The 15,091-nt window shown below is 41.8% G+C and overlaps 1 protein-coding gene across 2 annotated transcripts in view; it reads right to left on the bottom strand.

Annotated features, from left to right (window-relative positions):
- Window positions 1–12,605: 12,605 nt before the first annotated feature.
- LOC119648802 (dentin sialophosphoprotein) overlaps window positions 12,606–15,091 on the bottom strand; it is a 70,707-nt gene continuing 68,221 nt past the window's right edge. For both annotated transcript variants that reach the window (XM_038050654.1, XM_038050662.1), the window contains exon 3: window positions 12,606–14,702. In XM_038050654.1, the coding sequence (XP_037906582.1) occupies window positions 13,959–14,702 (744 nt within the window). In that variant the 3' untranslated portion in view covers window positions 12,606–13,958. The remainder of the gene's footprint in view (window positions 14,703–15,091) is intronic.

Genomic DNA, 15,091 nt, shown 5'->3' with positions numbered 1-15,091 from the left:
GCATACCCTCAGGGCTGTCCCCCTTTAGGTTGCAGTCAATTTGCTAGTGTTACCTTGGCTATAAGCAACCTAGACGATGTTCCGGAGTATATAAAGAGCAAAGTTGGGTTAATTTCTCCTCTGTCCAGCGTCAAACTGAAAAAAGACAACAACACCGACCGGGTGATTGCATCTTTCAAGGTGACTTATCCACACGAAGTTGACGTCCTCGGCAACCCTTCTTTCTGGCCTGAAGGCGTATCCATCAAGCCATACAAGCACCCCAATTCGCGGGTAAATTTCAAGGCAACCCGCCTGCTTCGCCGAACTATATAACTGGATCCATTTTTACTGTGCGTCTGTTTTATCAGAACGTTAGGGGTTTAAGAACCAAGCTGAGGGCCTTCAATTTATCCGCGCTGGCTCAGCAACACCATGCCATCTGTATCTCCGAAACCTGGCTGGACGATTCCATATCAAACTCTGAGCTCTCCGAGGGGTACTCCACTTTCCGTTGCGACAGGGACCGAGATGCATCTCGTAAGTCCACCGGCGGTGTCGGTGCAATAAAAGATACACTCCCCGCCGAACTCGTCTTCTCATCCTCTGGTTTTCCTTTTGACTGTGTTGCTCTTCGTGTCTCCCCGCCCAACTTCCTCCCGTTTATTGTATCTTGTGTATATGTCCCCTGTGCTTACCCTTCTCACCTGTATGAAGAATTGTTTGACAGTTTGTCTGAACTCCTTACTGTCAGATTCCCTTCCCTCCCTTCCTTTCTTTGCGGAGATTTTAACCTGCCCATGCTCCACTGGCCTAATCATCCTAGCCTCCCAATTGCTTCCAACAACCTCTCCCATTCTTCCCTTCCACTTTCTTCCTTTATGGACACTTGCCCTGCTCTCAATTTCAATACCACCAAAAACTCCTTGGGCCACACTCTCGATCTCTTCCTTTCCAGCCTCCCCGAACGTCACCTCTCTTTATTTCCTTGCAGATCCCCGTATGTTAAAACTGTTGGTCACCACCCCCCAATTGAATTTGAAGCGGAACTCCCTCGTTCAAAATTAAAAACCAAGCGTAAATCTACTAAGTTCAACTTCCGCAAAGCCAACTTAAACGGTCTGACCTCAGCTTTAGCGTCTTTCAACTGGTTACATATATGTGTGATCAAGCTCTAAACACCTTTTAAAATATCCTGTCCGATCTCCTCTCCTGTTATGTCCCTTCGTCCCCTCTCTGTCTACGTTCGTACACAACTTTGTTTACAACGGAAATTCTTATTAACATTCGTCTAAAGCATACACTATGGAAAAAGTTCCGGGCTTCTAAGAATGACGCCGACCTTGCTCACTTTAAGGCTATCCGCTCTACTGTGAAGTCAATGGTTAGAAAAGCGCGTAAAAGGTATTTATTGAGGGTCGAAGGCGCCTTTGCCCGCGATAACTTAATACCCTTTTGGCCTCACACACGCATTTCTCGTAATCCCCCTCAATGTCTCTCTTCTTCTATCAGTTTTGCTGACTCCACTGCCAACTCCCAACAACATTCCTGCGACCTTCTCTGCACCTACTTCTCTTCAGTGTTTTCGCTCTCTAGCCCTCCACCTTCTACACCTGTCATAACTGCAGACTGCTCCGAATCTTTAACCATTCCTCTCCTTACGCCTTCCTTGGTTGAGTTCTTCATTGGTAATCTTGACCCCAATGTCGGACCTGGCCCCGATGTGCTTTGTAACTTCTTCCCCCTTAACTGCTGAAAACACTTTTCCCTCTCCCTGAGTATAATCTACAACAAAAGTCTAAAAGAATGCTACTTTCCCCATCTCTGGAAAGAGACCCTTATCATCCCTATCCTCAAGAATGGAAACCCTTGTCTTGCTGTGAACTACCGCCCCATTTCCCTTCTCTCCTCTTGCTCCAAAATCCTGCAAAGATACGTCAACGACTGGTTGACCGCGCACTTCGGTCACCTCATTGTCAAAGAGCAGCATGGTTTCGTGAAACATAAATCTACGTCTTCAAACCTTCTGGTCTTTACCAACTTTGTTGCTAAATGCTTTAATTCAGGACAGGAAGTACATGCTATTTATTCCGATTTCTCCAAAGCCTTTGATACCGTTGACCATTCTTGACATTTTCCTCTCTAAACTTTCATTACTAGACTTCCCTCCCTCAGTCATCCTCCTAACTCTCATACCGTTTCTGCAGGGTTTCTTTTCATGGTTACTCATCTCGTTCTTTCTCTCCTTCTTCTGGTGTTCCTCAAGGCTCTATTCTTGGCCCGCTCCTCTTCCTGTTTTTTATCAATGACCTCGCCTCCATCCTCACCTGCCCGTATTTGCTTTACGCAGACGACCATAAATTATTTACCTCTGTCTCGTTTCCTCTAGACTGTGCTCTCTTACAGTCCAACCTTGATTATTTAGTCCGTTGGTATTCGGTCAACAAGCTAACACTGAATGTCAATAAATGACACTGGCTGTGCTATTCGCTTAAACCCTCCTTCCTATTTTCTCAGTGGACAACTCCTTTCACTACTGAACTCCTTCAAAGACCTGGGTGTAATATTCGACGGCAAACTTCGCTTCAATTCCCACTTCGTTAACTTCATCAATAGAGCTTCCAAAATGTCTGGCTTAATCCTATGTTCCTTCTCCGACTTTACCTCAATTCAGCCCTCCTTAACACTCTTCTCTTCCCTTGTCTGAAACATCCTTGAATATTACTGTTTAGTCTAGTCCCCCTTCCGCATTCGTGATTGCTGCGCTCTTGAAGTTGTACAACGCAAATTCACCCGGACCCTTTTTTTCAAAAAGAATCTTCCACGGGTTGATTATCCGTTACGACTCCGCACCCTCAATCTCCCCTCCTTGTAGCAACACCTTATCTTCCTTGATATGTGTAATCTTTTCAAACTCTGCAATTGTCTGATGAACTGCTCCGCCAACCCGGATATTACTTTGCGTATCGCTCGTCTCATAACACACGTAATGCGGACATTTTTTATGTACCCTTTGCGAAGCTCGAGATTTACTTACACTCTCCGATCCCGAGGCTATGCCCGTCCTACAACGCCCTACAGCTTGTGTCCTTTGACTCTATTTCCTTCTCTAGTTTTAAGCGTAAAATAAACCATTCACTTGTTCCTCCTTTTGGGGACAATATGTAATAAGGAATTTGTTTTCTGTGTATTGTCCTCATTATATAAATAAACAAATAAATAAATAGAGGTATAACGTGGTCCTCCCACGTTCGGCAACATCCTTGCCAGGGCTATACTTGCAGTGGTTGATTTGTCGTAAAGATACTGCACGTGTTGGCTATAACTGAGCTTCCTGTCTAGCAGCACTCCCAAGTATTTGATGGTCGGCTTGGAAGTGATGATATGATATATCATATATATATGATACATTCTAGTGTAGATCTCCAACAGCTCGTTTCCGGTGACTGGTGGAATTACCGTCGTATTCAGAGGTGGAATATATCGGTGTCCTCCTCTTGCTAGGGGAATAACCCCTGGATGATTTTCAGCCAGAGGGTAGGACACGTGATCTGTGGAGATAAACCGCCTCTGAACCGTCCCATCACGATTCTAGAAGCACTCATCCATGGGTTTACTTCCGCTTCTGAACAGAGCTCCTTAAAGCAAGGCGCCTGCTTTTTCAGGTTAATTTAACCACACCTCTATGAAGGTCTACTCATCCAAAGCTTTAGCAGACCAGCCTGACATTTTTCTTGGTTTCGGGCATGATGGTCTTCCGCACTGTGACTCCACCCATAGCCGAAAGATCGCTGTAGGTGTAGCCCTCGCTGACGCACCAAGACATACCACGTGCCAGTGCAGAGCTGACAGAAGTTAGGTATACGATTGAGGCAGACCCCCCTTTCTGAAAGGTGTTTACATAACCTTCGTTGGCCATAATTATATCCAACTGTGCAAAAGCGTCTAATAGACTGCGGCCCCTTGCATTTGTTTCTCTGCTACCCCACTCACGGGACCAAGCATTGAAGTCACCAGCAATCACCCTTGCACTACGACCCCTTGCACCGAGAACAAGACTGTCAAGCATTTCCTCGAATTCGGACAGTGTCAGACTTGGTGGGGCGTAACAGCTATACATATATACCCCGTTTATTTTCGCCCACACAAAGTCGCTGTATGTCTGACTCCCAGTACATTGTATGTCTTATCGACCGCATGCCCATATCACTGCTCCACCAGTCAAATCTGTAACCCATACACCACCGTGACGGTTTCTATAGGGTTCGCTAATGATGACAATTTCCACCTCGGATTCTTTAGAGAAATCTCTCTCTCTATTTTAACGAAAGGATTCTCCTAAAAAGAACAAGCAGATAACAGGTTTACCAGTAGAACTACTAATTAGGAAGTCACTAATAGGCCCAGCCCCAAACACATCAAACTGTTGTTATTATTAATGTCGAACATCTTGATGCAAAGCACGAACTGATAACGCATGATCGATTAGCATACCGAAAAAATTAGTCATCCCTGCAAATTAGTATGCCAAATTTAAATATGACATTCCATTTGCATTTAACCATCAAACAAGATTTGTTCGTGTTGGGTATCGCATAATTGGATAGTCGTTCGATAAGGCTTCCGTTACCAGCTTGAAAAAGGGTCGTGCGGACTGATGCTCAGAAATGCACAAAATATACGACACTGGTGAGTGCAAATATCACGAAGTACCTGTTTTGTGCGTTGGGTCTTAAGAATACACTGGAAGTCTTCCCTGCTTATCGTAAAAGGAGAATAAAAGGAAAAGAAATGTGTGGGCCAGCAATTTGCCAATTTCGAAATTCGATTGCCACCGAAACATCAATAGCATCTCGTATTGGGGCTGATCTTGCGGGTACAACCCTTGACTATCGTAAAGGGCTAATAATTGGTTTCTGAAATATGCGCATACTGTAGACAACGGTATGGAGCGCCTTCAGTATGCTCATCTTCTCAAACACGAACGAGAATTCCAGAGAACTGACATTCTTTGTCTAAGCGAATTAAGATTGTTAGACTCTGGAGAGTACTCCTCTCTCTATCTTATGGTACTGTACTTTTATACTCTGGAAAGGCTAGTGGTAGCATATGCAAATTCAGTGTCGAACTGCTGCTCTCTTGACCAGGGAGCAGGTTACTGACAAAATCTTGACTTCGACATTGCAATGCATGTTAAAGAGCGGAGCAAACATTTTCCCTACGAAAAACTTTTCACTGTATAAGGCCCCTCCTCTTCATTCAATTATTTGAAAAGTTTGATATTCTTTCTCTTTTGTCGGTATGAAACGATGAGTGAGCTGAAATTTTGATAGAATGTAAGCAGAATCCGAAGGAACCAAAATGAAGATCTTACGCTGGAACTGAAAAGGTCCGAAGAGAGCAAATCCGAGGGCTTCTGCAGCCAAGTCAAACATTTTCTTGGGGGAAGTACTGCTGTGCGTGCTTAAAAACATGAGATCGCTATACAGTGCAAGGACCTAGATGAGGTCACTTCTAAGGCGGAGATCTGCACTGTCTTAGTTGAGCAGTTCAAGCTGCTCAACAACAGGAGGCACCCATTGTAAGCCTTACAAATGCGTATGAGGGTACACAGACGGTTACCATCCGGCTACCAGCAGAAGCAGCGCGCAAGCTGCTAAATGTCGGGATGCTTCGTATTGGATGGATAGTCGCTTTAGAAAGTAAATCTCACTGAAGAGATGCTTCAAGTGTCTCTTGTATGGACGTCTAGCGAGAGTGTGAGGTTGATCGGTCTGATCGATGTAGACGCTTTTCAACAGTTCACATTGCTCGGCATTGTAACAAGAATCCCAAATGCATGTTGTTTGATGAAAAGGAGGGCCTGGACAGCGGGCATATTTCGGAAGCGGCAAGTGTCCCGGGTTTAAAAAGGCGCTAAATGCAGTGAGAAAATCAATCACTGTAAGGTCGCACAAGACCTCCTCTCGCAGACCGCCCACGAATCAGAAGTCCAAGTGGCTATAATAAGCGAACCCTTTAGAAACCCTAACAATAATGCATCGGTAACCGACCCAAAAGTCTTGTGGGCATGTGGAGACCAAGCCATACAGGAATGGATGAGGAAGTCCATAAGTGGGTTCGTATGGGCAAAAATAAACGGCATATACATCTACAGCTGCTATTCAACTCCAAGCCTGACGTTCACTGAATTCGAGGACATGCTGGACAGATTAATTTTGGATGCAAAAGGACGGAAACCAAAAATCATCGCCGGTGGCTTTAATGCATGTGCCACATAATGGGGAACATCACTGACGAATGCAAGAGGGCATTGTCTCTAAGAGCCTTTCGCCTGACATCGAGTGACTCAGAGAGCAATGGGTAGGATTGACCAGGAGATGAACCAGCGAACTTACAAGGACGCCCAAAGAAACCAGAAGCTAGTTACACAGCGAAACAAGAGGGGCTGCTTTAGGCAACATTGCGCGGAGGCGGATATAAATCCACCCAAAGCTCTGACTGTACAAGACAATAATCTTGCCAGTCCTTAAGTATTCCCCGGTGTCTCGGTTTTTAGCAATAAAAAGTGCGAACACTTAGCGACGTTCGAGAGAAGAACCCTCCGAAGAATTTTTGGCCCCCTACATGAGGATGATTACGTAGCCTACATAACGACGAAATCTACCGATACCATCACCATCAAGTTGTGAATAAAATCCGGTTCAATAGGTTACGATGAGCGGGTCACTTAATCCGTATGGATGAGGATGATCCCGCCCGGAAAGTCTATAAGGGCAATATCTATGGTAGAAAAAGAAGACGAGGCAGACCCTGCCTAAGATGGAGCGATAGCGTAGGGCAGGACGCCAGACAGCTTTTAGGGATATCGAATTGGTGGATCCCCGCGCAGAACCGGGGTATCTGGAGGTCCTTGCTAAGGCAGGCCTAGGCCGGATACCGGTTGTTGCGCTGTTGATGATGATGATAGTAATTTTTATTGACACCAAACGCCCTCGCGTACAATGAGTGACATCGTTTTTCGGAAAATTCAAGGAGAGATCTCCATACATTTTCACCGAATATAATCATGTGGTGCATAAAATAATAGATCACGATTAGTACTTTTCAAAGCTGATCTCAGTCCTGACATCTAATGCACAAAGTGGGAGGACGGCGGCTGAAAAGTGGTCATTTCTTTCACGGATCCATTCTCACGACAGCCAGCTGAAAAAATTACAAAACTGCCACTACACCATGCTAGCCTCCGAAATATTCTCCATATAGATATCTATTCTAATAAAGTCAATAATAGTATGTTTCTATAAATTTTGGTAATTGACTGCAAAACCTAACTTAAGGGGGCCGCATCCTAGAATCATGAAATTGCTTCTTGTTCCCCGACTTATTTAGTTTAGACAGTACATTTCTCTACTAACAAACAATCTTTAATTAACGAAACTCCTTATTGACCATATTTTCCATATTAACAAAATTAACGTCGGGTAAACGAGTGTAACTTGTAACCAGTAAACACACTCGCGTCAAGCTTTATAGGGAAACTTCTGAAGCTTAGCACTATCGGAATTTGATTGGAATTTTTCTTGCATCGATATTTATATGCCGGCGACTTTAATAGTCATGTGGGTGGAAAGGCAGACGGTAAGAGGTGCCACGGGAGATAGGGGTTTGGAGTACACAATGAGGATGGCGAGAGTATAATCGATTTTGCGGACATCCATGACCTTGTACTTATGAATACATGGTTCATCAAACGATTTTCTCATCTTCCTACATTTAATAGTGGGAACAGTAAAACACAAATTGACTATATTCCCATAAGACGCTGACATTTTACCACCGTCAGTGATTGCAAAGCCGTTTTATATGAGACCATCGTCAACGTCAACGTCAACGTCGACCGTTGATTGCCGTCCTGCGAATCAAGCCACCGATAAAACAGCATGAGCACTGGCGCGCCGCGCATTAAATGGAGGCAATTTCGTGAGAAGAAAGAAAAAATGACTTCCCTTACGCGATTACCAAACATTACGAAAGCGGAAGAATCGTGGAACCCAATGAAAGACACGATCTACAAAGCGGCCTCTGCAACCCTCGGATAGATGGCGAGAATACTTTGAGCAGATTTCAACTGAAGAATTTGTTCATCCTCCACTTCCACAACCATTGCCGATATTTGGAGCAGTTTCACCTGGCCACGCAACTGGTGCTCAGAGGCGGCTGGGAGGAAGACGGGGCGGCAATCCTCTCGGCCGAACCAAAACCAAGTGATCGAGAAGAACCTCCATACTTGTGGCACCGGGAGACGCTATATCACATTGGCTTGCCGGCCGTGATGAAGTAGGCGAATGCTCCAAAGTCCTAATTAGGGCAATCAGACCCGAGTCGGCACAGGGAATCATCTGAAGTGGCAGTAGTCACGAAACCTTACCAAGGGTATACTGTTACCATAGCAGCCGGGATAGCCCCTGAATTCACATACTTCAGGTGAACTCCTGTTGTATGTGCGTTCAGCTCGGTTGTTTGCGGTTGGCTCCTTAATGGGAGCTTCATGGGGGTTGTGGTTGCGTCCAAGAGAACAGGGACCGAACATTAGTCCTAGCTAGCCCAGGGGTCTCTGATTGTGGTCACAAAATCAATCCGTTTCTTAAGAAGACCGTGGGAGAGACAGGTACCCACGTAAAGCACCATGACGTAACTCTCAGTGCTATTGAAGTCGAGGAGGCAATAAAACGAATGAAATCAGGGGAAGCCACATGGCCTGACGACATCGCATCTGAGCTCTGGAAAGCGAAGAACTGGGACCCAACACCGTGGCTCAGTGAATTCTTTAATCGGGTTATTCAGGAGGGAAGAACACCATCTAAATCGCAAGAAAGTATCACTGTTCCCATATGGAAAAAGAAAGGTAGTCCAGCAGAATGTTCAAATTACCGTCCGATCCGGTTACTTTCCCATACCATGAAGATTTTTGAACGTATTCTTGACAACCTTATTCGCCAAATCGCTGAAATAACCATGAATCAAGCCGGATTTGGCAAGAACTGTGGAACCACTGATGCGCGGTTACTCATGGAAAAACACCGTAAGAAGCATCGCCCTCTTTACATTGCATTTCTGGATCTAGAGAAAGCGTTTGACCGTGTGTCACACGAACTCATCTGGTATGCTCTACGATAACATCTGATGCCAGAAGAACTCGTGCGCTAAGTTCAATTGCTCTTGCGCTTCAATTGGGTGTATCAAAACCGCTTCTCACCACTCTTTATTGTTGTTATGGACACTGTCACACGGAACATTCAACGTCCAGCGCGCCATTCACTGTTTTATGCAGATGATACCAAAAAGCAACATCTGATAGCAAAAATGATCTTGAGCAACTTGTCCAAAAATGAAGTGATCGCCTCATGAAACACGGTATCAGATTGAATCTGAATAAAACTGAATTTTTGACGACCGATCCCCAGCAAGCTGCGATTTGAAATTGCTTCATGCTTTAACGCAAGTAAAATTTACCGCAATGTCGTCCGTCCTGTCACTCTCTATGGTTCTGAGTGTTAGCGGGCTATAAAAGAGAATGAATGGCGTCTTGCGCTAATGGAGACGAAGATGTTGCGTTGGACGAGTGGCATGACACGTTTTGATTACATCCGAAATGAGGATATCCGCGATCGATATGGAGTTGCACCGGTCGTGGAAAATTTGCGAGATGCGTCTTCGATGGTATGGTCACGCAATTCGTCTTAATGAGAATTCAGTTGCCAAGATTGACCTAAACATCGAAGTCGATGGTAAACGACCAAAAGGCAGGCCGAAACAACGGTGGCTTGATACGCTGGATGGGGATTTAAAAGCGTCGAAATTGCATCCAGATCAGACATTTGATAGCGCTAAATGGCAAAACCACTTGTGAACGGGACAAAGACTGAAGAAAAAGAAGAAGAATGTACACTTCGACGATATGCCTTCTTTGACTTGGAACCGGTATTTGCTTTCAGGCAAAAGATGGGATAACGGATTCAAGGCCAAACAAAGCCACAGAGTCGCATCGGTACATTTTACGCCTTATACAGTGCGCGCAATTTCTATATACGCACCCCATATATTGCTCGTTGTGACTATATAGTAGCCTTGAGAAATATAAAATTTATATGATAATAAATTTATCTTTAAGTTTAGAATAACAAAAAAAATTAACAAAATACATCTTAATTTTTTTTTAAATTACCAAAAATTACATTTTTACTGCGCAATATATACGCATTTGCACTTTTAAGCTTATTGAAATAAATAAACGCATATTGACTAGTTACTAATATTTTGTTTTGCACCCATTGGACCTTATGACTTCAAAAATTCGATTTGGCGTTGAGGCTATTAAATTTTTAAAGTATTTTCTTCGATTTGGTCCCAGCATTCTAAAACTTTTGTCATTAACTCAAGTATGGAGCTAAATTGGCATTCATTCGCATAGACTTTCCTTGCAAGTATCCCCCATATATTCTCTATGGGGTTAAGATCAGAACTTCGATGGGACCACTGCAAATTTTTTATTTGTTTGTCATTTAAAAATGATTTCGTGTATGCAGTAGCGTGGACCGCGGCGTTATCATGTTGGAAATTGCAGTCAATGTTATTATTCTTATCTAAATGCGGCATCAAAATGGCTTCCAGAAGCTCAGTATAAATTACTGAGTTCATTTTGGTTGGGACGATTCCCTGTCGAAGGTTACAGGGAAAAGAAAATACCCCCTAAACCATAACACTGCCGCCTCCAAAGTTGCGACTCATTCGAGGAGCTTCATTTTTTTAGATCCTGCCAAAATGCGTTAAATTCAGCTGGGCCGTAAAGCTTGAATTTCTTCTCTTACGAAAAAATTACTGCCCTCCATTTCTCATCCCATTTCATCCACGATCTATCCAATTTGAGACGAGCCTTATTATTTGTCGGTGTTAAATGAGCTACTTTAGCAGGTTTTTTATAGTTAATGAAGTTATCAGTAAGGAAAATATGTTGCAACCGTCTCTTTTTAATAGGAAGAAGGAATTTCGGCATAATCTGGAAAGAACCAAATTCTATTTCTAGTAGCTTCCTCTTTAATCAGGGCGATTTCTCTTTTCCCGATTTTTTTATTTTCACGCGGATGCTTTTTTGTACATTTTCCCTTTAATCTAAAGAAATTCCGCACAACTCCGTCGGATCTACTAATTTACCTCAACATCGCTGTCATTGTGCAACCCGAATCTTCCATTCTGGCAAGTTGGGCTTTTTCTTCTTCGGTTAACACTTTTCCACGAGGCATCGCTATAATCTAAGCTAGAAAAGTTGAAGTTGAGCACCGTTTTACGTAGAACACTACAACATTTCACGTCACTACAAAAACTACAAAAAAAACCTTTCAAAATTAATTTTATAGACGTTTTAGCCACCTGCGTATATAGAAATTGCGCACTTGCAAATGATCGCTTTCGATCAGAAACAAAATATCGTACAAAATTTTTTCGCTAAACTAAATGCCGCTGTCATAACGAATTCTCAGGAAACCAAGGAACTTATATTCCCTTCAATTGTTTCACACAATCTTCGCATTCTATGCATTTTCTAAGAAAAAGAGGAAAAATGTGACTGCATAATTAGAAATTGCGCTCACTGTATTAGTGTTCTTCGTAATATATTTCAATCCAAAAGTGACGCGTTCAAATCTTCAACAAAACCCTGAATTTCGGTGAGAAAAATGCAAAAACTGAGAATTTTTGAGCCCCGGAGAACGATTATAAATAATATTGATGAAAACAAACTTAAACTTTAAAACTTTTCTAATTTGTAAGGAAAAAACGAAACCCCCTTATGAACCGTCATTATTTGACAGTCATAAGAAATTTGTTTCAAACATTGAAGAGAAAATTGGATTGAGGACGTAAATCCAAGGCAGACAGTAAAATGATAAGTAGTATTTTTATTTCGACTTAAGTAAGTACTGGAAAATTCAGATGCCTCTACTTCAACAAATACCAGACACCAAATTCGCTGTTGTCGTAATTCAATGGTATAATCGCTTTTATTCAGGCAACAAAAAAGTTGTACCCCAAGTTTTTTGCCCCGCCAAGTATTTGTTCAATGGTTTTTATTATATGGAGATTTATGATAAATTATAATTTTGCATTGATGAAATATATAAACAAAAAGCTGTTACCTACCTTAACCCGTGAGATGTTGTCCACCCTAGTCAAGTTCATAAACAAGAATGAAAATATTTAAGCGAAGAATATTGTAAACAACGCAGAAACGATAAACATCCATGACGAGCCATTGTCCCCGAAATTCCTCTCCACCCCCAAAGAAAACAAAAAGTGTTCTATTAACTGCGATGTTTTTATTCAATTATAATCATTTTACAAATTTCTTCACACTTTTATCCTCTAGCCTTTCACATTTAGCTATTTTATAACAGTTTCATACTGAACCATATCTTTCTTGTGTTCACAATCCTGTTTACTGAATGAACAAGTTAACTTTCTATTTGTGTTTGGTTCTTCTGCAGAACATTCTTGCTAGTTTCCACTTTGATTATTTACTGCAAGTAATATTAGTGGTTTAGAATAGCATTAACTATGACCGTTTGCAATTGTTTTTTGTTTTGTTTCTTTGTTCCTGATAACAGAATTATAACTATTTTAGCTTCCCTACAGACACTCATTACTTTACAATGGTGAAAATATTTACACGGTATTTTCCCTATTGTAGTTAGGAACGAATTTTTACATATTGGGGAACCTAAAACGAAATAACCTCCTTATGAAACTTTTTTTTTATTTATTTATGCATATATATTTCATTTTTTAACTATTTAAAAAAAGCTTAGACCATCACACTTCCATCATCCAAAAAAAATAATAAACAAAAGGAAAATTGTATACATAATTGAGTGAAAAGAAAGGGGCGAGAAACCCTGAGGATTCCTCTAATTTCCCGCGTACAAAATTTTTGTGTTAGCTCAACGTTTTCTTTTCAGTTTCGATTTACACAGGTTGGGGGGGTTATCAGCTTATTACTCTCGCACGCTCTTAGTTTGAGGATTTATTTTTTGTTTTTTTTTTCACGGACTTCTTTTACAGAACGAAGTGTACATTTAAAAAATTTTATATAAAATAAATAAATTATATCTGTCATAGCAAATATATTATTTTTTTTATTTTTTTTTTTTAATATTTTTTCTGTTTTTTTATTAGTGTGTGATTTTACAGGTTTACGATTTATACTCTTCTTTTTTTATTAAATTTGCAAGCAAGTTGTATTAAACTTTTCTTCAACACATGATCTTGAAAATATTTTGTCGAATAACAACAACAATTCGAACGAAGCAACAAAACAATTTCAATGCACATACAATTTCCATAAACGACAATTTTCACATTTTCTTTTTGTTAAACTATCAACAAATCGTCTGGGAAGAAAAATTTAACAAAAGAGCTGCAACCTTGTGTCTATTTCAACTACAAAAAGAAGTGGAAGTATACAATAAACCGAATAGCATTTATTATGAGATAGCGATCCCTACCATTAGTACAAAAGTTTAACCATCAGATGGACCGCAAGGTACGATCGATCACGCACCTAAAAGCGATCGAAAAAAGCTTTCTCCACGGAAAAAAATAACTTTTACACTAGATAATCTACAAAATAGCGCAGAAATTAAACTAAAAAAATGTGTACTGAAGAAAATACGGTTACGCGGACGACATATGTACATATGTAAATCCAAAAATCGATTTGGTAGCAAGGTGCCAATGCCTAAGCTATTTGGGATTTCTATGTTTGGAACTTTTGGCTGGAATAGACGCGGGGAAGGGATTTCCCTAGGGGACTTGCGAAAACCGTCAGAACCACCGGGACCAGAGGCAGACAGGGAGTAGGACTCGTAACGTAATTTCTTTTAAAGGAGAAATAATAAATTAGAGTAATAAGATAGAAGTAAAAATTAAACAGGTCCAATATCACTTTGGTATCTGGCAGTCAGATAGTTTGCAGCCTCCGTCATTTGTTCGAGACACCGGTGAAGGCCGCTCAAGTGCTGCCGACACTGTCGCACCAAATCTGTTGCTTTATCTGTGGTATTTGTACTGTTACTACTGTCGCTGGTGGTGCTGCCGCCACCTGTCCTACAGTTACCTTCTGATTCCATTCCAGAATCATTCTCATTCGATATTTCACTCTCCGAGTCACTGAGATTACTAACGGAATTTGACGAGACCATTGATGCAGTCGATGGTCTTCTGATGTGACCCTTTGTGGCTGTAGCCGGAACAGTCGACGAGAGGGATGCTGACGAGGACGATGAAGCTGTACTACCGTTGCTGGCATTGCGTTTGTGTTGTGGTTTCATTGGACTCCGGCCTGCTGACAATTCTTGACTGTCATGAATGGCAGCATCAGACAAAGTAGCGGTCGATGGATAAGATCCCAATACGTTTTCATCTTCGTTCGCTTGCTCACTGTCTTCATCACTTCGGGTCCATAGTAGATCCTGTTTCAATGAGTTCAATAGATTGAAGAGATTGAATAGATCCGCTGAACTCAGATAGTCATGCACTGTTTGTGGTGGGCGATTTTTACGACAACCTCCACCGCCTCCTGTTCCACTGTGGTGATGATGATGATGTTGGTGAGAGTAGTGTGATGATGTTTTTGGTGGTGCAGGAATTATATCTGTGGCATCACCCACCTGGAAAGAGAAGAAGAGAAAAATGTGGAGGTGAGCATAAATGGATAACATTTGATTTTGGTTTAAACTAAGAAGCTAAAAGGTCTTAATCGATTAGAAATACATTAGAAAAGAAACACGAAATGCTAGTGTTTCTTCTACCTTGTTGTTAAGGCAACCACTTGTATTCGTAGATGCCAAGTTCTTGATTAAATGAATCAATTTTTAACGGGACTTATTATTCAGTATCGTTGCCCGGATAGGTCAGTGATAGATGAGAGAGTTAGGTTGTTGGTTGTACGGAAGATTGCGCTTTAAATTTCACTGGTACCAGTAGGATTTGTATCGTGATTGGATGATACCAGTCGACTCAACCATGAATCAGGGCTCGGGTCAAATCAGGATAATAA

This window comes from Hermetia illucens, chromosome 1 (genome assembly GCF_905115235.1).
Source record: "Hermetia illucens chromosome 1, iHerIll2.2.curated.20191125, whole genome shotgun sequence".
In the NCBI taxonomy this organism is placed as follows: domain Eukaryota; kingdom Metazoa; phylum Arthropoda; class Insecta; order Diptera; family Stratiomyidae; genus Hermetia; species Hermetia illucens.
The sequence above is the reverse complement of the archived record's forward strand: the minus strand, read 5'-3'. Positions and strand labels throughout refer to the sequence as shown.